General features: G+C 50.2%; 1 protein-coding gene across 1 annotated transcript; it reads right to left on the reverse strand.

Annotated features, from left to right (window-relative positions):
* Positions 1-641: 641 nt before the first annotated feature.
* On the reverse strand, positions 642-6,541 carry KCNS2 (potassium voltage-gated channel modifier subfamily S member 2). The gene is made up of 2 exons (XM_032248256.1): positions 6,145-6,541; positions 642-5,537 (listed from the first exon to the last, which is right to left on the reverse strand). Exon 2 carries the CDS (start codon positions 5,493-5,495, stop codon positions 4,062-4,064), a length of 1,434 nt encoding a protein of 477 aa, XP_032104147.1. The 5' UTR covers positions 5,496-5,537; positions 6,145-6,541; the 3' UTR covers positions 642-4,061.
* Positions 6,542-23,165: the final 16,624 nt, after the last annotated feature.

Genomic DNA, 23,165 nt, shown 5'->3' on the forward strand with positions numbered 1-23,165 from the left:
CCAGCAGAACCAAGTCAACTGGCCTTCACTATGGCTTTTGGGCTGGCTCATACTCTCGGTCTAGGTTAAGTAGTGCTAAGAAGTGTCTCCATGTATCCCCCAGCAGTATTCATGCCCAACCAGACAGGACACTCAGGGTTACCCAGAACCCAATTTACTATTAGAGAGCTACTTTGGCGGCAGGGAGAGTGGCACTTCAGGACAGGGAGGGGCTGGCAGGGTAGGCTGACAGAGGTGCTGAGCAGGAAAGGGTGTGGGAAGAAAATCCCGCAGGGGCGTCTGTTTCACAAGGGTTCCAAGAATACATGACCATACCTTCTACAAAGGAGGCTAGTGGTTCGAGATCCTGGAAAACCAGGACCCCACCTTTACAAAGAATAAACAACTGCTTCTCCTTCCCCAAAATTGCTAAAAACAAAAACAAAAACAAAAACAGCCTTCTCAAGGAAATCCGAACCCCAACTTTGAATGCCCTCCTTGTGTGCTCTTTATAGTAAGAGGTACAAATCATTTTTGTCTATTTAATCTGCACACTTTTTGAGGCTGGAATCCTGAGTGCATTAGGTTACTGCCCATTCCCAAATCAAGGCACGGAGATGAGAGTGCAGCAGTCGGACATCATGGTTCAGAGCAGCTGCATCAATGCTTGCACAGTAGTGTGTTAATGAGTGTTAAAACTGACATCTCAAATATGGTGTTCTCAATTTTAAAAATCACAACTCTGTAACAAGTCATGCTGTTAAGACATACAAGAAATACCGGTTAAGCCTTCAAGCAGCTAACACACAGCCTGTACAGGTCACCACTATCTCGAAGTGCATAACAACTTATTTCCTTTGAAATGAGGCAAGAATTAGCAGGTAGTTCAATTATTTGAGTGCTAAGACAAGTAGAAATAATAAATCCAGATGTTAAATACCAATTACTACCTTATGAGCTACAAATCAGCTCGGCATTACAACATGCCCTTCCTTACTTGCAAACCCAAGAAATGTGGGGGTTTGGCAGAAAATACAAACCTATAACCCATATGCATTTGTGCAACAGACATGAGCCACTTCCCAACCCAGCACTTCCAAAATGCACATCACAGATATTAAAGCCTGGCCCATGTATTTGTCCCAATGGCATTGAAAGCAACAACCTTCAAATGTTCGGAGTGACACTTCTCTCAAGCTCACAGCTAGAAACAAGTCATCTCCAGTTTCTACTCTGTCCCCCTAAAGGAGGTGTACAGGTCAGTCTGACAGCCTGGTTGCCAACGATGTCACTGCATACTTTTAGCCTTTGCTCCAAAAGCAATGCAGAAAATTAACCTGACCCTCCCTCCTTAGCTTCAGGGACTAAAAGAAAGTGCTGGTTAGATGTTATTTAGCAAGGCCAATCAAAGACCCAATGGAGATCACTTGTAAACTTTACACCTTGGTGGGACTTTAGGGGAAAGGAAGATTATTTCTCCCGGGTCACCCTTCAGCCTACATCCCTTGTGGGAATTAGCTCCAGGCTTCAAGCCAGCCCGGTTGTTCTCTCTCCCACTTATCTGAAACCACCACTTGAAAAGCTCAACGCTAATGGGACATTCTCATGCTCAGAAGTGACTAAAGGTCCAGGTGGGCAAGATAATATTTTATACAAGTATATTTATATATATGTGCAAGAGATATTAAAAAGATAGTCTCTAAAGCACTTTGGGATTCCTCCAATGAAAGGCACCAGATAAATGCAAGTCATTACCAAAAAGAAAAGTCAAGTTTTCCAGCTTTCACATCTGCAAAGGGTAACCACTAGGGTACCTCTTTAGCTACTCTTTAGTTAGACTGAGTTACTCTGCCTCCTTCCTTGTTTCCACTATGCACAAGCTTCCTGGTCAGCAACCATGGATACCAGGCTCAGTGACCCAATACCACCAGCCTTGGCAAGCTGAACGGTCCTCACAAGTCTGTACCACCACCTGCCTTCAGTGCAGCTGGGGATGGTTCTGTAAATGTTATGCCTTCCAGGGTTGGAAGTATCAGCCAAAGCTAAGTGTTCCATGTGCAAATTCTGAAAAATAACCCTGTTCCACTGATTCAGTGCCCCGTTGCCTCTAAGACATCTCTTTTTTCCGGAAGCTTCAGAGGCACAGATGTAGACATTAGGAGACAGCCACCCCTCACCCTCCCACGAGCCTCCAGTCTGATGGAAAGATTTGAACTGGGGGCTCCAGGGTGTAAGTGACCAGTGAATTCATTCAATAAATCACTCACACTGTAGTAGCCATGGCAACTACAAGTACACAAAGCCTTCTGAGAAGATCCTTGCCACACCCCCATGAAGTATGTATCATCTTCAATCAACTGAAACACAAAAAGATCTGTTAAGCAGAGGCCCAACCTTTGGATGAAAAGCCTGGATAGCTCCATGCTCAGATCCCTGGGTTCCACTGCCTTCTCAAAGATGAAAGCAACAATGAAAGCAACCTGGAAAACCATCAGATTACCTTGAAGATGATGGAGAATTATATTACAGAGGAACACAGGTTCCCCATCACGATGTTATGTGCTGGTTAACCAAACAAGAGGGGCAGGAGCATTTTGGAGGAGGAAACAGTCATCTCCCTTCAATACAAGTTTAGAAGCTCAAAAATCTTTTGAATAACACAGAATAAAGCTTTTCAAGTTTACAATTTTTTATGATATTTTATGAAGTAGCAGTGTTTTGTTTTACAACTCTTTCCTTTCTCCTGGTCTCTACCCACTCTCTCCCAACAAAAGGCAGTTGGAATGCACATAAGAACTGCAGCATTTCCATCCTGGGTAAGCCACACCACCTTCATGCACATCTGTATTTTGAGTACATGCTTCCATACCACTAGGTTTCCATGCCATGGCAGGAACTCCAGGGAAATCACAGCATCACCCACAACATACTGTATATCCTAGAAGCAAAATGATCTGAGTAAATTCTGCTTGGAAATAAAAGGGCTCTCATTTGATGAGCTTTCAGAGCAGGTAACAAAAGTATTTAAGCTACTGCCCTTGCTAGCAACCCAACCATGTTCACCTCAGGGAGACGATACAACAGTGAACTTCTTTTTAGTTGAGGAAGACAACACGACCTTACTCCTAAACATCTTAAAAAATAAATATTTCAAAAACATGCTAATATATTAGACACAGCAAAGTGTGGTCAAATGGCCTAGTTCAGCAACCTCAACCAGAAATACATGTCTCTGCAGTCACCCTAGGAAACACGGAGGCTTGACCATTCACTGGGCTCAGCCTGCACTGACTGGGCCTTAACCACACTGGGGTTTGGACTATTTAGCTGAAGCCCATCTCCTTAACATATCTGTTCTTGGGGAAAAATTTCCATCTTCACTACATGTCTAACTAAGTAACATTCTCTAAGGAGCGACATTTATGAGATGAACATCAGTGTACATTGTTTCAAAGATGATGGGTGAACCCATGCAAGCCACAGAACTACAGATCATTTATAAAAACAACTTACAGACTTGCATTGGTCAAGTGTGCTTAACTTTGCATTCTCTTTGTTTTGGGATTAAAACTAAATGAAAGCAATGGATAAAGGGCTGAGATTTTGTTTTCACGTGACCGTGAGCAAAATCTCATGATATCCTTGCTGATCTCATAGATGCATTTCCACTGGACAGACTTGTGGGGGCTTTCTGTACAGAACTCACAACAACAACCTCAGAAACAGGATCACAACAACTCACAGACAGTACTGGGCCACAAGCACTAGAATAGTGTACACGATGAACAGAAAAATTAGCATTCTGGGTATACTCATCTGGCAAAAAGGTGAACATTTTATGCCCACAATGCAAAGACCAGTGAGTGTCATTTCATGGAAAGGTGCAAAGGCATGGTGTCAGACACACCACCCTCTAAAAATGATTCTAAATACTGTAAAAGAAATCTGGGTGCATATCCCATGCATCTCTCCCCTCTGGGGCTGGGCATACTCCTTACACCATAACCATAAGGTGCCTGGCTGTGCCAGAGGCACAAGAGGCAGCTCAGCAATGTGGGGTGGAGCGTGACAAGTCCCCCTGGCTAATGTAGGGAATCATTTAAACTGAGTTCACTTGGTGAGCTCCCGCTCATGTTCGTCAGGCTTGCCATGAGGGATTTAACTTTATGGGCATAATAGTCCCTTAAATTGACCGAAGGGACCTCCTTCATTCCATCTCCAAAGTCACAGCTGCGCATGGCACTCTCGAGTTGCTTTTGGCGCCGGTAAAAGTGGGAGAACTTATTGAAGATCAAGGTGATGGGCAGGACCACCACGAGGATGCCTGCCAAGATGCAGGCAGAGGCAGTCAGCTTCCCTGCCGTGGTCCCGGGGACCACATCACCATACCCCACTGTGGTCATACTGACAGTAGCCCACCACCAGCAGGCAGGGATGGTGGCCAGGCCCTCGTTCTCCTCCTTTTCAATGGTGTAGGCCACCACGGAGAAGATGGAAATCCCCACAGAGAGGTAGAGCAAGAGCAGTCCTACTTCTTTGTAGCTGTATTTCAAAGTGGCACCCAGGGAGCGTAGGCCGGTGGAGTGCCTGGCCAGCTTTAAGATGCGGAAGATCCGCATCAGTCTCAGGACCTGGGCGACCCTGCCCAAGTTGGCTAAGGTAGGTGTGCTCTCCACCACCAGGTTCACCACCAGAGTGATGTAAAAGGGGACAATGGACATGAGGTCAATAAGGTTTAGGGCATTCCTGAAGAACTTGAGGAAATCAGGGGCCACAGCGAACCTGGCCATCAGCTCAAACGTGAACCAAGCAATGCCAAAGTGCTCCACGATTTCGAACCTAGGGTCTTCGCCAGGGTTGCCCTGGCTGTCAGGGATTTGGAAGTCGGGCAAGCTATTGAGGCACATGGTGATGATGGACCCCATCACCACCAGGATGGACAGGATGCTGAAGACCCTGCTCAGCACTGAGTAGCCCGGGTTGTCCAGCGCCAGCCACAGTTGCCTGCGGAAGTTGCCGAGGGGCTGCCCATCGAACTTGGAGGCATCGTTGTAGAAGGCAAGGATCTCATCGAAGGAAGAGGTGGTGCTCTCCTGGTCACTCTGCTCGTCCCACTTCTCCTGCTCGGGCTCCACTTTGCGGCCATGGTAGCTGTAGCTGCAGCAAGAGTCAATGAAGAACTCGTTGATGCCCCAGTACTCGATCTCCTGGCTGAAGGAGAAGACGCATAGCTCGGCCATGACGTGAAGCTTGCCGGTGTGATAGAAATGGAGCACGTAGGGGAAGAGCTCTGGGTTGCGGTCGAAGTAGAACTCCCTCTGGACGTCATCGTAGTCATCGCAGAGCTCCAGAATGGCCTCGCGCGAGTGGCAGAGCAGCAGGCGGCCCAGGCGCGTCTCGGGGAAGCGCAGCAGTGTGTGCGAGCGCAGCCTCCTCTTGAAGCCGCCCACGTTGATGCGGATCTCTCCGTCCTCGACGTTGGCCTCAGACACGTCCCACAGGCTCTGGCGGGTCATGCTGGAGGCGCCGGCCGCCTGCGCCGCGCGGGGGCGCTACACCTGGAAGCGGAGGGAACAGCGTCGGTGAGAGCGCCGTGCGCCCTGGCCCAGCGCCCCCTCTCCCCACCAATTTCTGGCAGGCCCAGGCCTCTTAGGTGGGTCTTGAGTGCTGAAGGGCACCAGGCTGGGGCAAGAGTTTGAGGTCTGGCCCCTTCCCAGGAAAGGCTGGGGGTGGGTATGTTTCTATTAGCACGGCTCCACCCCGGGGTCTCAGTGGGCGCTTTGCGCGTGCGGGGTCGCGTCTCCACAGCTCTGAGCGCCCAGGGGCTGCATGCTGACCTTGTCCATGGGCAGGCTCGGGAGACGCCCCCGCCCGATCGCCGCAAACAGGCGGGACCTGAGCTGAGATACGCACGGGCAGGGCCGGGCCAACACTGGGGGTGCTTGGCTTTGGGGAGGGGGCGGGGGAGATACGGAGTCTGGAAATCTGGGCCGGGAGAATGGGGGTCGTCCCGGCTTCCGCTGAGCCCAGCTCCCATGCCTGCAGCCCCCGCGTCCCCGGCCCGGGTCTCCCCGCCCGCCTGGCGCTGTGCCCCGGGGCCGCGTGCGCTGCGCCTCACCCAGCCGGGTAGCCCGGGCTCACCCTGCACGTTCTGGAAGCGCTTACCTGGGAGCACGGGAGCCCGCGGCCGAGGCCGGCGGGAAACTTCCCCGACCCACGGGCTAGCATCGCGGCGTGCTGCTGCCTGCTGGCGGTGCGTGCGCGGGTGCGAGTGTGTGCGCCCCTGTGTGCGCCTGGCGGGCTGGCGGGCGGGGGCCGCCGAGCGTCTACTCCTGTCTCGGGCAGGGCACGCCGCCGCCGCCGCCGCCACCACCGCCTGCAGCTGCAGAAGGCTCACAGGTGGCCGCGTGGTCCCGCCGCTCACGGAGCCCCCTCTCCAGATCCGCGCGCCCCTCACCCGCCGAGAGAGGCCAGAGACCGTGCTGCAGGCTCCTGGGGAGCCGGGGCGGGAGCAGAGCGGGTGTGCCCTGGCGCCGGCCCTGCGCTGGGCACCGCGCAGTGGTGCTGAACGGACAGCTCCGCGCGCCACGGCCGCCGCCCTGGGCTTGGAAGACTCAGCCGCTGCAGCCGCTGCTTCTCTGCGCTTCCCTGGCGCGTCACCGCGACCACCTTGCGCCCCCGGCTCGGCGCGGGGCCGACACCTCTCTCTACCCCCCGCCCATCCCTCGGTGACAGCTGTTATTATCACCACCCCCAGGGCGCAGGCAGGGGGCTGCCTACGGTGACCTTTCCCCGCTGGGTCTGGCGGGAGCAGGGCTGGGAAATAAAGGGCTGCTTGCGCGTGTCCGGGGACAGGGCGGGACCGGAGGAACTCCAGGTTTCCCCTTTTAGGGACCTGAAGAAAAGTTTACCGAAGCCCGGGGGTGGGGTTGTTGGGGAACAGGAGCTGGAGGGGAAAAGAGGGGGCCGGGAAGCTCGAGGTGGAGCTCTGCTTAGTACGCGGGGGGCGGGAGCGCAGGCCGCACGGCGGGGGCGGGAGTCGCTGAGTTCTGGTCGGGAGCTCAGTGTGGGCACCGTGTGTGTCCAGGCCGGTGTGATGTGCGGGCTGCGTGGAACTGCAGGGCGCTGCGTGTGTGTGTGTAGGCTGAAGACAACAGGACTTTCCAGTGTCTGTGTGTACCGCGTTCATTAAAATGGGTCCTTTGTCGGATGGGAAGATGTGTACGGTGCGTCTGCACAGGGGGACTCCGGGACGTGTGTCAGCGTAGTGTGTTGCATGGGGACCTGTGTGCTGTGTGTACAGTGTGCTGTGTACAGTGTAGTATTCATTGGGACTGTGACAGGCTCATGTGTGTGGAATATGTTGAGAGCGGTGTGCGTGCCGGCAGTGGGGACTGGGAGTGTGAGCTGGGGTGGGGTGCCCAGGATCTGTGTCCCCATTCCCAAAAAGATTCGTGGCCCAGATCTGAGCTCTTGGTCTCCTAGGATTGTCCTTAAGGCCCGCCTGCTGGACTGAGCTGAGAAATGGACCCAGTCCCTGAGGTGCACCCTTCCTTTGGTCTTTCTCTGTGGTGTCCATTTGCAAAGACTGTTACCATGGGTGTGTGAGCTTAGCAGGGAGCTATCACCTACATGTCTCAGCCAGAAGTCCTGGGAAAGCCCTTGCAGGTGGCTCTGGACTCATGGTGCAGCCACCACAACCACAGTGGGAAGCACATTCTTTCTTTCCGCAATCCTGGCAGTGCCATCCCTGCTGGAGAGGTGCTCTATGTAGCTCTGGAAGGCTTGAGGGTTCTTTGGAGGACCTGGAGAGGACCCTTAATCTGGCTTTGTATGGGGGCTTCTGCATCCAAGCCTGACCCATCCCTGTCCCAGGCACTGGCCTCTGGACGTGTGTGTGTGTGTGTGTGTGTGTGTAGGTGTGTTGCCTGCTAAGAGGGCTTCACACCCATGCCCCTGCTGGCCTCTACAAGTGTGAGGGATTTCAGGGAGGCAGCCACATGGGGGAGGGACAGTAGGGTACTGAGGGCCACACACGCTTCCTCTTTTGTGTGTTTGACCTTTCCCCAGGCTTTGGGAAGCTTTTCTTCAGGTCCCTAAAAGAAGAAATCAGTCCTCTGTTATGCCCTACCCCAGACACATGCAAGCCACCCTTTATTTCCGTGTGTGTGTGTGTGTGTGTGTGTGTGTGTGTGTGTGTGTGTCTGAGGGAGAGAGTGAGAAAAATCTGATCTTGGTTATCCTTGTCTTCATCTCCCTTTCTTTCAGCGTCTGTGTGTGGAGAGTAGCCTCTATCTAGGTCTGCTGGGTCCATCACTGGAGGTCTGTGGCTCCCGGGAACCTGGCTGAAGTCTGGGGGCCCCTGGATCTCCTTCCTCTCCATGGGAGAGCTGTGGAGAGAGTGCCACACTTGCTAAGGGGTGTGTGCTTCAGTGCATGTACAATTCCCATGTCGCTGCCTCTTTCACCCTTTTCCCATCCCACCTCCCACATCTTGGGGGTGACGGTGGCTGCAAGGTGTCCCTGCTGCAGGGGTCTGGGCAGCAGCACCTGGGGGACAGCCTTCATGTGCCCTGTGGCTCTCTTTAGCTCTTACCCCCATCCTTGCACTACGAGCTGCCTGTGCTGGCTCCTCCAGAGCTCACAGCTCCCTTCTGCTTCACCACCACATGTCTGTGTGTGGCTTCTGCCGCATGCCACCATTCCCAGCCACTCCCATTCCCTTGTCCTTGGCTCCTGGCTCATCTGGTTTAGCTCAGTGCATAAATCACCTTTTCCTGCTGTATTTGGAGGGTCCTTCCTTCTACACATACTTGAGTTTGAGTCTTCTGGGGCTTTCCTCCCTCCCCTGCTTCATTTATCTGCCCGCCTCCTTCTGTTCCTGTCTGTTGTTTTTCTTGCTCCTTCATCCTCTGTGGTCGTGGGAGATTTCACCCATAGAGAGAGAGTCCTCTGCCTTCTGTTTCTCTTTGTTTCTCTCACACCCACGGCCACCCCACCTGCAGACCAGGCTCTGCCCAGGCCCCTGGGGCTCTCATCCTCCCATCTCTCTCATAGGGGCCAGTCCTTGCCCCTCTCAGCTCTGCCTCTGTTCCTGCCAACCACCCGAACTCCTACCTTCCTCTCTTTTTCCCTCCCCCTCGTCCCCTTCCCCAGCTGAGAGAGCTGTGCCAACACGCTTCCAGCTACACTGGGGCCCTTTGTCTAAACCTGGCCTTTGATAGCTCTTCCTATGAGACTGGGGTCAGGGACAAGCCCCCATGCTTGCCTTTCCTCGAATGGCAGAGTGAACTTGGAGCCTTCAAGGAGAAGCCCTATGTGGGGCACATCAGTTATTTCTTGGAAAGGCTGAGGCAGAAGCTCTGTGGGTCTGACAGATGCCTTTGCAGAGGGTAAATATATGTGACAGGCAGAGCCACTTGTTTATTTCCCAGTCACTGTGCTGAAAAGAAATGGAGCCATCTCTCTCCTTCTATACCGGGGAAGCTGGCTTCGTTTATGGTTTATTTAGAGGTCTGAGCCCTGATCTTAAAACACAGCCACCTGCTCCAGGCACAGGTTGAAGCCTGCCTTTGGGCTGGCCTGGCCTGCTGGGAAGATGGTGAGGGGGTACAGGGGTGCAGGGAGAGGCACCCTGGGAAAAGGGATGAAGGGACCTTAGGCGGTGGCCCAGATCCTTGCACCTGGTAGGCTGTTATCTCTGCCTTCACTGCCAATGCTGATCTCTCAGCTGAGCACACACATTTCAGACTCAGCTTTTCTCCCCCTGACAGGCGAGGGGGTTGCACTGGCAGCTTGGCTGAGGGAGCTGCCTGACCTACATTCCCCACTTGCAAGGAAGAGCTGGGTCCTTGACCTTCCCCCTGGGGCCTCAGCACAGGAGTGCCTTCTGCCCTGATGGACTAGAGAGTTCACCTGTGGCCATCCTGCTCCCTGCCAGCCACCCCACCCCCAACTGCAGCCAGAATATCTTTTAAAAATACAAACCAGGTCCTTTCATTCCCTCCTGAAAACCTTCCAGGGACTTCCCATTACACTGATAATGAAAACTACCTCCTAACCACAGCTCCAAGACTCCCTACAATATACCCTGCCCACCTCCCAGACTTCGGCTCATTGCTCTCTTCTCCACCAGCTGTGCCCCCTTTGCTCCCTGTGCAGGGCCTCTGCACTAGCGTGCTCCCTTCTTGGCTTGGCAGTTTACAGGGTAGGCCCCTTCTTGCCACTCAGGTGATTTAAATATCACCTCTTCAGAGAGGTCTGACTCTAAACTGGTCAGTTTCTCTCATTGCCTTCACAACAGGTATATTAAATAGTTATTGAATACATAATTGGATGATGAATGAATGAGGCCCCAACTGCTCTCTTAAGTTATTCTGTGCCAACCAGAGTCTTGGCCCCAACGCTTTCCTCCTGATGGATCAAGAAGGGAACTGGATAGGGAGGAGGTCGCTGTGCCTGGAGCTGTGGTCTGGGGCCCCAGGCTCTGGGGTGCTCTCCCGAGCAACTGATCAGCTTGGTAGATCTCAGCCCTAGCTGCACATTTGAATCAATTAGTGAGCTTTTAAATTAGCCAATGCTCCTAGATGCCTTGGGCATCACATCAGGCCAATTAGATCAGAGTCTCTGGTGCAGGGAAAATTAGTGTTTGTTAAGCTCCCTATGTAATTCCAGTGTGGAGCCAAGGTTGAGCCCCTGAGCAGCCTGACTTCAGGGGTGTGGACTGAGAGCTGTGTGTCCATGAGTCTGCAGTCCAACGGTCAGCCTCAGGGGCGGGGGCTGCATCTCACTCAGTTTGGCAGACACTGCCCCAGCTCTTAGGGCTGGGCCTGCCTGCAGTGGGAGTGCTGTGAGGGCTGAGTGCCTTTGTCGTCACCTCCCTCCATGCCAGGCTCCTAGAGGGTTCCTTGTGCCTGCTCCTCCCAGAATTCCTTACCTTGGAGACAATTTGTGATTAGGAACAGTCACAGTTTCTTCTCTTCCCTGGAAGGGGATCCCCTCCTGAACTGCTTCGATGTTGATGGTGGAAACGGGGACAGAAGACAAGGGAGCTAGCCGGCCTGTCTGGGTGACTTTATGGTAGCAAGGGCGCAGAGGCGCCGCTGGAAATGGAGGCAGGCCTGGAGAGTCGGAGGCTGGAGAGGGAACCCGGAATGGAGGAAGCCGGATCTGGGCCCCAGGGAAGTTAGAGAGGTGGAGGGGAGGAACTTCCTTTGTACGGGTCGTGGGGTGGGATTGAGAGGAAAGTTGGAGATCAAGGGATTTTAGAAGTTTTGCTGCACATTACAAATGCAGTTCCTCATGTTTTCTCAGGAGGCAACAGTAAATGTTTAGATGGCTTTTGCATTGTGTCTGATGCTGGACTGACTTTATTTTACAGGCGAGTCCTTGCCTGGGACATTTGGCTTTATCCCTAGAGGCCCCTTCCCTGTTTGACTACAGCCCCTCCAGCCCTGTGTGCTCCGTGAAGGTTGACGACGAGGGAGAGAAGGGAGACGTTGTATCTGAAGGGCTCCTCTAGGAGTCCTTCAATGAAAGGGGGCCCAGACCCTCCACGTCTGGCCAGCATAGGGCCTGCACCTGAGGGGTTGGGGTCCTCAAGGTCCCTCCTCTGGCTCCCCCTGCTCCAAGTCCCTTCTCCTAGGAGGGAGCTTCACTGGCCCCACTAGGCACTGCTCCCTTGGGGGCCCTTCACTGAATTCCTCAGAACATCCTAGGAAAAGACTGGAATATTTTTTTGTTTTGTTTTATTTTTGAGACAAAGTCTCACTCTGTCACCCAGGCTGGAGTGTAGTGGCACAATCTCAGCTCACTGCAACCTCTGCCTCTGAGTTCAAGCAATTCTCCATTCTCAGCCTCCCAAGTAGCTGTGACTATAGGCACCTGCCACTGCACCGTTAATTTTTTTATTTTTCGTAGAGACGGAGTTTTACCATGTTAGCCAGGCTGGTCTTGAACTCCTGACCTTAAAAGTGATCCACCTACCTCGGCCTTCCAAAGTTCTGAGATTATAGGCATGAGCCACTGCTCCTGGCCCAAAGCTGGAATAATTAAGAGAAGTTTGATTAAATTTAAGCTTAGAATCACCACAAGGGAAATGAACAAGAGGACAACACGGCTCGAAAGGTGGGGCAAGCACCTCCCTCCATGGCCCCTCACAGCCTCAGGGGTCTGGCCATATTTCCCCTCTACCCCATGTCCTCCTGAAGCCGACCGTGCAGAGGTTGAAGCCCAGTGACCAGAAGCTCCCTCTCCCTCTGCCTCAGGCACACCCTCTGCCGTCTGCTGTCTCTCCTCTCCTGAACATTCCCTGGGAGACTGAGAGGGGAACTGAAGCCTACTGACCCCAGTGGGATGCCTGGGTCAGAACGATTCACCCTGAGGCCCTCCACTGCATTCAGGGAGCGGAGGAGCCTCAACCACCACCCACCACAGCAGGTGACTGAGGAAGATGAAGATGGCCCAGAAAACAAAGAGCCAACCCCACAACCTGAAGCCAGCTGTCCCAGTCCTGCCCTTAGCCGTGAATCCCTGGGTGAAACATTTACTCTCTGTATCCTAATTTTCCTCATTTTTAAATCTATAAGAGTCCCTTACTCATAAGATTACTGTGAGAATTAAAAGAGGCATTAAAGAGCTTATACCAAGGCCTGGCACATAGCAAGCGCTTAAAATGTTAGCAATGGCAAGTGCCCATTACTTATGACGTGTCAGCCCTGTGCTAAGCTCGCTGCTGGCCTCTTGCCCTCACTTGGGTACTATTATTACCTCATTTAATGATGCCCATTAAGTGGGGTGTCTGGACTCAAACATGTCTCTCTGGTATCCAAATCTGCCCTCTTAACTATCTCAAGTAGGTTCAGGACCAATTAGGGTAGGCTAATTGCTGTAACAAACAACCCCCGAATCCCAAGGAGTTAACATAATACAGCAGTCCCCCTTATGTGCAGGGATACATTCCAAGTCCCCCAGTGGGTGCCTGAAACTGCAGGTAGTACCAATCCTAGACATTGTTTTCTATACATACATACCTATGATAAAGTTTAATTTATAAATTAGGCACAGTGAGAGGTGAATAATAACTAATAATGAAACAATTGTAAGAATATGTCAGTGTCACCATTCTTGTGCTTTAAGGCCATTATTACAATAAGGGTGACTTAGACATTGCTGTGACCCTGAGACAGTTGATCTGATAACCAGTGCGTCTGCTAAGTGACTGAGGGGTGGGGAGCACCTGCAGTGTGGACCCGCCGGGCAAAGGGAGGACGGCTGTCCTGGGTAGACAGTGAGAGATGTCCTCATGCTACTCAGAAAAGCACACACCTTAAAACTTATGAATCACTGCCACAAATTTCATCAAATACTCTCAGACTTCAGGTAAATGAGACCAAAGAAAGTGGAGCCTTGGCTAAGGGGGGACGACTAGAAAACAGTGATTTCTTGCTTGTGTTACTGTCCAGTTGGGTGTCTGGAAACCATCTTCCCCACATGGTGATTTCAGGATTGGGATCCCCCCATCTAGAGCTCTGCCAGCTCCCACAGCTTCAGAATCCCTTCCCAACATCCCCTGTATTAAGTTGAGAGATGAGGGAAGACACAGCGTGGACAATGACACAAAGACGCTTTTGAGGCCAGGTCTGAAAGTGGCAGACTTCACCTCTGCACATTGCCTGGCCAGAACACAATCACACGGCTCCATAAAACCGCAGGGTGTCTAGGTTTTAGGAAGAAGTGGATCACAGAAACTGGGGTCCCTAGCATTCTCTGCTGCTGATGGATGAGCAGAAGCTGGTAGATATCTGGCATCCGTTTCTCCCAAGGTGGGGACAGGGGGCACGGGAAAGTCCCCATTGCTATCCTTGGCTGGAAGGACCTCACTCCAAATCCAGGATGCAGCCCAGGGTGCCCAGAGTCCCTAGTAGTGCTGGCTGGCACTAAGAAAAGTTCTCTCAGCCTGCAATAGGACACTGCTTTCCTTTTCTTCCACTCCTAACTTACCCGCACTGCATGTTAGAAGAAGGATGTCATTCCAGGTTCCCACTGAAGCTAGAGGGATTTGGGCAGAAGAATGTAGTGAGGGATATTAGATAGATCACAGACTCTTTTTCTTTTGAGACACAGTCTCACTTTGTTGCCCAGGCTGGAGTCCAATGGCACGATATTGGCTCACTGCAACCTCTACCTCCTATGTTCAAGTGATCCTCCTGCCTCAGCCTCCCGAGTACCTGGGATTACAGATCTCCACCACCACACCTGGCTAATTTTTTTATTTTTAGTAGAGACAGGGTTTCACCATGTTGGCCAGGCTGGCCTCGAACTCCTGACCTCAAGCGATCCACCCACCTCAGCCTTCCAAAGTGCTGGGATTTCAGGCATGAGCTGCCACGCCTGATCACAGACTCTTGAGTCCAGAAGCCAGACTTGGAAGCTACGGAGCCAGGACATACATGCAGTTGGTGGCAAGATGATGCTATAGTCCCAGCACAGTGCAGGGAACAACACCACGCAGACACCAAGGTGGTGGGAGGTGCTTGGCAGCTCCTGCTCTAAATGCACTAACTGCATGTCTGTGTCTGCAGGTTTGGGCAGAGTGGAGCACAGAGGGCTTGAAAAAGCCTGGCTGGTGTAGATGGGAGGGAGAGGGTAGAGGGAGCCATAACAATTAAGAGTCTAGGTAGGGCAGAATTCACCTAGACGTGGAGTGGAAGTTCAAGGACCCTGCTCCAAAAACCCACCCCACTCCTCCTCCCGTGACCTCTACTCCTTCCCTAGGCTGGTAAGTTGGAAGAAATCTCTCAGGGTAAGACCCCTTTCCCTCCTGGTCTGTTTGTCCTTTGTCATGCCCAGCTGTCCACCCTAGGACACATTCCAAGCTCCCGAACATCCCTCAGCTCAGAGATGCTCACAGCTGCTGCCCCGGCCCTCACCCTTCTGCTGTGAAAGTGACACCTCCCCACCCACCTACCCATCCACCGCCCATCGATCCATCCATCCATCCATCCATCCATCCACCCACATACCTATCCCACACCCTGGATGCCTCTGTGGGCTCCTGTTTCCATGGTTACTTCCAGGGCCTCAGTCGGCTCTGGGTTTGCTGAATGATTCTCCAGCTTTAGGCTGTTCCCCATGACAGCTTTGTTGCTGGACCCAAACCCTGGATAGCTTCTGGGATACCACATTGCTTGTAGTTCTTGCTACCCACAGATCAGGCATTGCCTGCAGATTGGTCCATCAAAGTGATCAGCTTTCTGGACAAAAATAAAATCAAGGCTGGATGTGGTGGCTCATGCCTATAATCCCAGCACTTTGGGAGGCCAAGATGGGAAAATCACTTGAGACCAGGAGTTTAAGACCAGCCTGGGCAATATAATGAGACCCCATCTCTACAAAAAAAAAAAAAAAAAAAAGGTTTTTGATTACCTGGGCATGGTGGCATACACCTGTAGTCCCAGCTATTGGAGAGGCTGAGGCAGGAGGATTGTTTAAGCCCAGGAGTTCAAGGCTGCAGTGAGTTACAATCACACCACTGCACTCCAGCCTGGGGAACAGAGTGAGACTCTGTCTCTAAAAAATTAATTAAATTAAAAGCTCTCCACTACTTTGAACAGCAAGGCATTCTGGAAGGAGAATGTCTGGGGGGCTGCCAAGGGAAAGCAAGTGGAAGTTTCCAGAGACAGAGAGGTGCTTAGCTGGGAGGGCCTTTTTGTAATGATAGCAAAAGCTAGCATTTATTGGGCACTTACTGTAAGCCAGGCGCTATTATAAGGATTAATATCTAGTAACAAGGTAATCATCACAACACCACAGTGGAGCACATGCTAGGTGATCTGTGGGGAAACAGGCACAGAAATGTTGAGTACCATGTTCAAAGTTACAGAACTTACCAGCGACAGAGCCAGGATCAAGGCACTGATCCAGAAACTCTTTATTTTGAGAGGGAGTCTCGCTCTGTCTCCCAGGCTGGAGTGCAGTGGCGTGATCTCAGCTCACTGCAACCTCCACCTCCCAGGTTCAAGCAATTCCCCTGACTCAGCCTTCCAAGTCACTGGGATTACAGGCACCTGCCACAGCACCCGGCTAATTTTTGTATTTTTAGTAGAGATGGGGTTTCACCATGCTGGCCAGGCTGGTCTCGAACTCCTGATCTTGTGATCTGCCCGCCTCAGCCTCCCAAAGTGCTGGGATTACAGACGTGAGCCACTGTGACCGACCAAAACTGTGTTCTTAAACATTGCATTCACTGCTTCTCTACAGCCATCCACTCCCCACCCCTGGGATTCTGGAAGTTTCCCTGAGTCATTTTTTTCAAGACAGGAGGTTCCTGAACACCTCCCCAGCACTCAGCTCTGCTCTGAGCCCACATGTGAGAAGCCCCCTTTCTATTCTAGGCTCACTTGGGAGCAGCTGTCAGTTGCTCAGAAGCCTGGAAGGGTCACAGCTGTCCTCAGGAGGAGTCCCCTGGTGCCTGCCATCTGGCTGGTCTGTCTGTGGGCTCTGGAGGATTCCCCAGGTCAGAGCCAAACTGCAGCTTGTCCTTAGAGACCTGCAGGAGGGTGGGAAGAAGCAATCCCATCAGAGAAACCCAGCTGAGGGAAGACACAAGATGTTCCCCACGAGTGACAAAAAGCCAATTCACACTCTTCCCTGCAGCCAAAAAATTAAGCTAATTTTTCATTTCTCTGCTTACGTGTGACTCAACTAAACATAGGCATCTAGGAATGCAAACAATGACTAGATTTTCTAATTTAGGGCAGTTTAATTAAATCTTGCTAAAATGACGGAGGCTCTAGGTATTTTTATCATGTAGAAAGCTATGTGATTTGGGAAGAGTAGAGATGGGAAACACAGTTCTAGAAGCACCTCCTCTCCCGGCCTCTCCCACCTGCACTGGCCTCCCAGGCCTGCCCGGCTGAGTGTGTCTCCCGAGAGAAGGAGTGGTCCTCTCTTAGGACTCTAATTTCCCTTGCACTTGTTTATATTAAGGGAATTTGTTTCCTTACATTGCATTCTAATTAGCTGGGGCTAGAAAGAAAAAGTCCAAATCACTTAGCAAAAAAAAAAAAAAAAAAAAAAAAGTCTCAGACATAGGATTGTTTTTGAGAAAATCTGGACTTCCCAGAAGTTCAAGGTATGAATATTAAGAAACCAAAATAAAAGATGTCAAAGGTAGAGTCTTCTAGTGCATCTTGGTTGCTTGGATCCAGTTCTCAGCCCCCTCTGGGCATATGGAAGGGTGACATTTCCCTGGACCCTCTAAGCTTGGTGGGACCATGTGACTTGCTCTGGGCAGTGAGCTGTGACCCTAGGTGACAAGTTGCCTATGGGCCAGGGTGTTTAGTGGCTCAGCTCGTGTGAAAGCCTCCAGTGTTTTCTCCCTCTGCTGTGGAATTACATGTTGACATGATGGTGCCCCATATTCGAAGTAGCCTGGATCTCTGAGTTACCCAATGGAGTCTCTGGGACCTGAAGCAGACTTGTGCATTTGGCTGAGTCACATAGGGACTGGCTGTCTCCTATGGCAGAGCTTCTCTTACCCTGATGAACAAATAATGCTTTTGTAATAATCATTGTACAAATAACACCACATTATTTTAATTAGATTAGATTACTTTGGAATTTCAAAACTCATCTGTCCAGTTTAGTCTGGAATAGGATGAAGTTTACTTTTACTGGGTCTAGAGAAAATTGTTGGCGAACACGTTTAACCTACTAAAGCAAATCTTATGTGTTCACAGAAAGGCTTTAAAATTTACCCAGATTTCAGGTTAAGGATAACAGCAGCCTCTCAGAAGAAGAGGGGTCAGAATGAGTGTGGGATTACATTTCTCAGAGAATTGCAGTTATGGTCATGTCCATGAGTGGAAAGCGGACTTTTAGCGGGGGATAGTGATGCAGTGATTGGGAAAGGGATGAGAAGACACATGAAGAGTTTTAGAAGATCGTCTGTGTGATGTGCTGCCGCATCAGGAAAGCATTCATTATGAGGTCTTAGATAAGGTAATGCTGACGGCTATCATAAACAAAAGTATCATGGCTCAGATGTGATAGAATTTCACTTCTTACTCACATAGTGTCTGTCTTAGTTGATTTGTGCTGCTATAACAAGATACCTGAGACTGGGTAATTTATAAAGATCAGAAATTCCTCACCATTCTGGAAGCTGGGAGGTCCCAGATCAAGGTTCTGGCAGGACTGGTGTCTGGCGAGGCTGCTGTCTATTTCCAAGATGGTGCCTTGTTGCCGCATCCTCCAGAAGGGGGCATGCTGTGTCCTTACATGGTGAGAGGGTGGAAGAGAGTGAGCCCCCTCTATCAAGCCCTTTTATAAGACCCTAATCCCATTCATGCAGGTTCGACCCTCATGATTTAATCACCTCCTAAAGGCCCCACCTCTTAATACTATCACATTGGTCATTAAGTTTCAACATTGAATTTTGGGGGACACATTCATACCATAGTAGAGTACAAAATATTTGTTCTAAATTAGTGGACATCTCTCCTACAAGTGATGATTCAGGGAGTGGGCTCCTCGCCATCTTCAACACATCCTTCCGATAGAGCAGAGCTCACCTACATCATGCCAGGGGAAGGAAAAAGCAAGTGAAGGGGGATACAGGATGCTTTTATAGTCTAGGATCAGAAGTGACCCACATCATACCCACAGGCATGTCATTGGTCCGAGCACAGTCACACAAGCACTCCTAGTTGCGAGGGAGGCTGGGAAATGTTATCCAGCTGTGTGGCCAGGAGGAGGAGGAGGAATCAGGTTGGGTGAAGAGCTAGCCAGTTGTTTATGTCACAAAAGGTCCCCACTGTTTCAAAGAGGGATTTGAGTATGGTTTAGCATGCAACTCCTTGTGGAAAGAGCTACAAATGGACCCAGCTTTGTGTAGGTTCTATTTGGGTGGCGGAGGGATGAGTGGGATTTTGCCTAGGGCACAATCTTCTCTTTCTTAGATTAAAATAATAATCATGACCTTAATGGTAGAGACACCTTCTGGGAATGCCAAGTTGTTGGAATTGTGATACAAACAAGTGTAGTAGGTGAGTCAGTTACAAGACCGAATAGCATGGAAAGCCTGAGAGGAAATGGTAGGCCCTATTCTGACATCAAAATTACTCTTTATTTTATTTTATTATTTTGAGATGGAGTCTTGCTCTGTTGCCCAGGCTGGAGTGCGGTGGTGCAATTTTGGTTCACTGCAAACTCCACCTCCCAGGTCTAAGCAATTCTCCTGCCTCAGCCTCCTGAGTAGCTGGGATTACAGGCATATGCCACCACACCTAGCTAATTTTTGTATTTTTAGTAGAGATGGGGTTTCACCATGTTATCAGGTTAGTCTTAAACTTCTGACCTCATGATCTGCCTACCTTGGCCTCCCAAAATGCTGGGCTTACAGGCGTGAGCCACTGCACCCAGCCTATTATTAATTTTTCTGAGATAGAATCTCTCCCTGTCACCCAGGCTGGAGTGCAGTGGTGAGACCTTGGCTGACTGCAGCCTCCACCTCCCAGGTTCAAGCGATGCTCCCACCTCAGCCTCCTGAGTAGTTAAGACTACAGGCATGCACCACCATGCCTGGCTAATTTTATATTTTTTAGTAGAGAAGAGGTTTCACCATATTGGCCAGGCTGGTCTAGAACTCCTAGCCTCAAGTGATCCACCTGCCTGGGCCTCCCAAAGTGTGGGGATTACAGGCATGAGCCACCATGCTCAGCTTTTAGAGAAGAATATGGTTTTCAGGTCTCAGAGAATCAAATAAATATAGGGCCCTGTGAAGCAGGTAAATGGAGGGTGCGTACCAAACTCCCTCTTGACACACCATTACTGGCTTGGGCGGGCCCCATCTGGGACAGGTTTGTGGGTGAACCCTGGGGCCCCCACCCACTGAGAAGATGGATGAGGATGGGCTTCCTCTCATGGAGTAAGGCATAGACGTGACCAAGGCGCCAACTATTCAACAGAAAAGAATAGTGGCTTCTCTAAACCAATTTGTGGTGCACATGGTACAGTTTCTCATCTGCTTTTCTACGGCTTGTGAGCAGAAACTGGGGGAGCTTTCTCTTTGTATCCAACAAATTGAAACAACTCTCAACATTTTAGACACAAAGTCGTCATCTACCCGGACCTAGATGATGTTACAGTTGAGGTATTTCCTTCAAGTGTCACTAGTGTCACAAATGGACTTTGGCACATTCTGAAGCCACTTCAGAGCAGTTACAGAACAGTACACAAGACTCTGGACCCCAGGAAAGTGGGGGATAGCAGTAAACAGCTTAACTGTAGCCAGAGATCTCAAAATGGTTCAAGGGGGCAGTGGTGGCCATCAGGAGGAAAATTAGGCCAGGCATGGTGGCTCATGCCTGTAATCCCAGTACTTTGGGAAGCTGAGGATGGATCACTTGAGTTCAAGAGTCCGAGACCAGCCTGGCCAACGTGGTGAAAACTGTCTATCAAAAAATACAAAAAATAACCGGGCATGGTGGCGCGCATCTGTAATTCCAGCTACTCTGGAAGATGAGGCAGGAGAATCACTTGAACCTGGAATGTGGAGGGGCTGCAGTGGGCTGAGATCACGCCACTGCACTCCAGCCTGGGCAACAGAATGAGAACCTGTCTCAAAACAAAAACAAAACAAAAAACAAAATTATACCAGAGGGACTAGACCCAGATCTCCCTGAGAGGTCAGATGCTCTAATGCCTGATGGTGAAAGTGAAAAATTGTAGAGGAAAGTTCAAATAGCAAACCTTCATCAAGTGACTAAGCTTAATTTTGATAAGAATTACATATGCAGGTGTAGGGATACATTTATATTCTAAAAGAGAGAGGGCCTGAACTCTTTTAGTCCTAAACACATCAAATGGCCACATACATGTCCACCACCGAGCTTCTTCTATGTTAAAAAAAGCAAAGCATTTATAACCTGAAAAACAAAACCCCCCTCTCCAGATTGCAAATTGAACATTAGCACGTCCACTCCTGAAAGATATGCAAATTCTTTAAGAAACAGGAGCTTTGTGCAAGGAATCAGGAAGTCAGTGATAAGGATAGTTGGACTCATTCACATTGTTGCCCTGCTCTAGCTGGGACCAGCTCCCTGGGAGCACAACGCTACTGTAAGGCTGGCAATCAATTTGGCTTTGAAACTGTTTATACAAGCTGATTGCTACTAGAAACATTAGAAATTCCTGGGAAGTTCCATGCAAGGAACCAGAGAAAAGGGCTTTGAGTTGTGTTAGCGGCTCCATTTGAAGGTTTCAGGAATGTATTCAGCCAAGGCAGAGCAAAGATGTTGTTAGATGAGGACCTGAACAGTGGGGACTATTTGCTACTCTAACACCACCAGATGTTCCATCTAGTGGCCAACGACCTCACTGCCTAGAGACAGTAGAGGGTAAAGAGGAGGTTAGCTAGGCTCTGTGAATTTAATTCCTAAGGAGGAACGTGTTACTGGCACAGATGTTTTCCTGTGTTGTGGTAGGAAGAGCTACTATCGCAGACAGCACCTTGGGAGTCATGGAAGCTAGCTTGGATAATGAGAAGCACTTGGATCAATCCTTGCGGGAGACAGATCAGCAACTTTTGGCAAAGAGTGACTGTACAATCTGAGAGCTGATTTTAAGCTGGAAGGGCCTTTTGAATTCCCTCTGTTGATGTGGCTAATCAAGCCTGAGGAACAAAAAGAGGCAAAATGGCAGCTTCTGCAAGCGAGATGGAATAATTGAGTTTAAACTAGGGCAGCGGGGTGGTTTGGGGGACTGCTGTATCTTAAGCTGAGAAACAAGCTGAATGGGAGAGCCGCTCCCCTGATCCCACTCAGGGGACACCTCAGATCCAGCCCGGGATGTGGTACCCCCTGATTTATCCCTTGAGGAGTGATGTTGGTCACAAATAAGGCATTTATCAGGCCTCAGCATAAGTGAGACAGTGTCCCCCCACCCCTGGCTACATTGAATTTTGGAGTAAGTAACTTGTGTTTTATTTGTGGCAAGAAACAACATTTTAGGTTGTAACCTGAAGGAAATGTGGTCTGTGGATATCACCAAGGGGCAGAGTCTTCTGTTGGAGAGTCTGGATGTTGGGCTCAGACGGCAGTGGTGTGGCAGGGGCACGGCAGGCTGCAGAGGCACCAGGCCCCACCGCCTTAAGTCTCCAAGGCTCCATGTTCTATAGGGGAAGAACAAAGGAGAAACTGGGGTGAATGAAGAGATGTGTTGAGTGTTGGGAGGGGACGCATTGGCCTCAGGTGAACATGTTTTGCTGCTCCTCGTACTTCTGAAAGGGACTTGTGCAGCCTAGTTGTTGGCTCTGGAAGAGTTGTAAGGTGACAGATTTTGTTGCATTGAATTCAAAGCAAAGGCCAGTGGCTTCTCATGAGGAGAGCAGTTAGAGCAATGCAAAATCCTTGTGCCACATCATCCGAAAAGCCATCTCCAAATCCTCATTTTTCCTCAAGGATTAGGAGGTGAATGTTTATTTCTTTTGACTATGCAAGAGCTGAAAGAAAGGGCCATGAGGACACTCAAATTTATGTGGGTTACACTTAATAGGTGCATACAAATGGGCATGGCTGGTTGAAAATAAGCCTCTTCTAAGTCTTAAAATCAATTGGTCAGACTTTCTAGAGGGTGGTGACGGATGCCTTGCTAGTACATAATTCATTGCAATAACGACATGTTGTTGTCAAGTATACGCTGCTAGAAATTATATTCCCAGTCTTAGGACCTCGAGCTGTACCAAAACTCCTATTGATCTGAAGGTAAACTGTTAAGTGAAAGGGAGCACTTAGAATCCACTCTTCCCCTTTCTGCTCTCTCTTAGCACCTGTGCCATCTGTAGGTTATTTTAGTAGACACGCAAGTGTCTGTGTGTTTGTGGAGGCGACACTTTCTGGAGGTTAGGAAAGATGTAAGGGGGATGACAGAAAAGAGCAGGGAGGGTCATATCATAGACACACTTAATACTTGTCAATTCAATCACACATGGTCAACGAGAGAGACGGTGTCAGCGTTCTATCAACCATATCACTCAATGAGTGCCAATTTCATTATTCATCTATTTCTTTATATATCCACCCATTCGTATATGTATATCTAACTCTCCAGAAGAGCATTTGAGTCAGCTGAATTGTATTTTATCCCATTCCTCCCTCCTTCATTTATTCAACAAATATCCATTA

The sequence above is a fragment of the Sapajus apella genome, unplaced genomic scaffold (assembly GCF_009761245.1).
Source record: "Sapajus apella isolate SASKATOON/1434 unplaced genomic scaffold, GSC_monkey_1.0 scaffold3, whole genome shotgun sequence".
In the NCBI taxonomy this organism is placed as follows: Eukaryota; Metazoa; Chordata; class Mammalia; order Primates; family Cebidae; genus Sapajus; species Sapajus apella.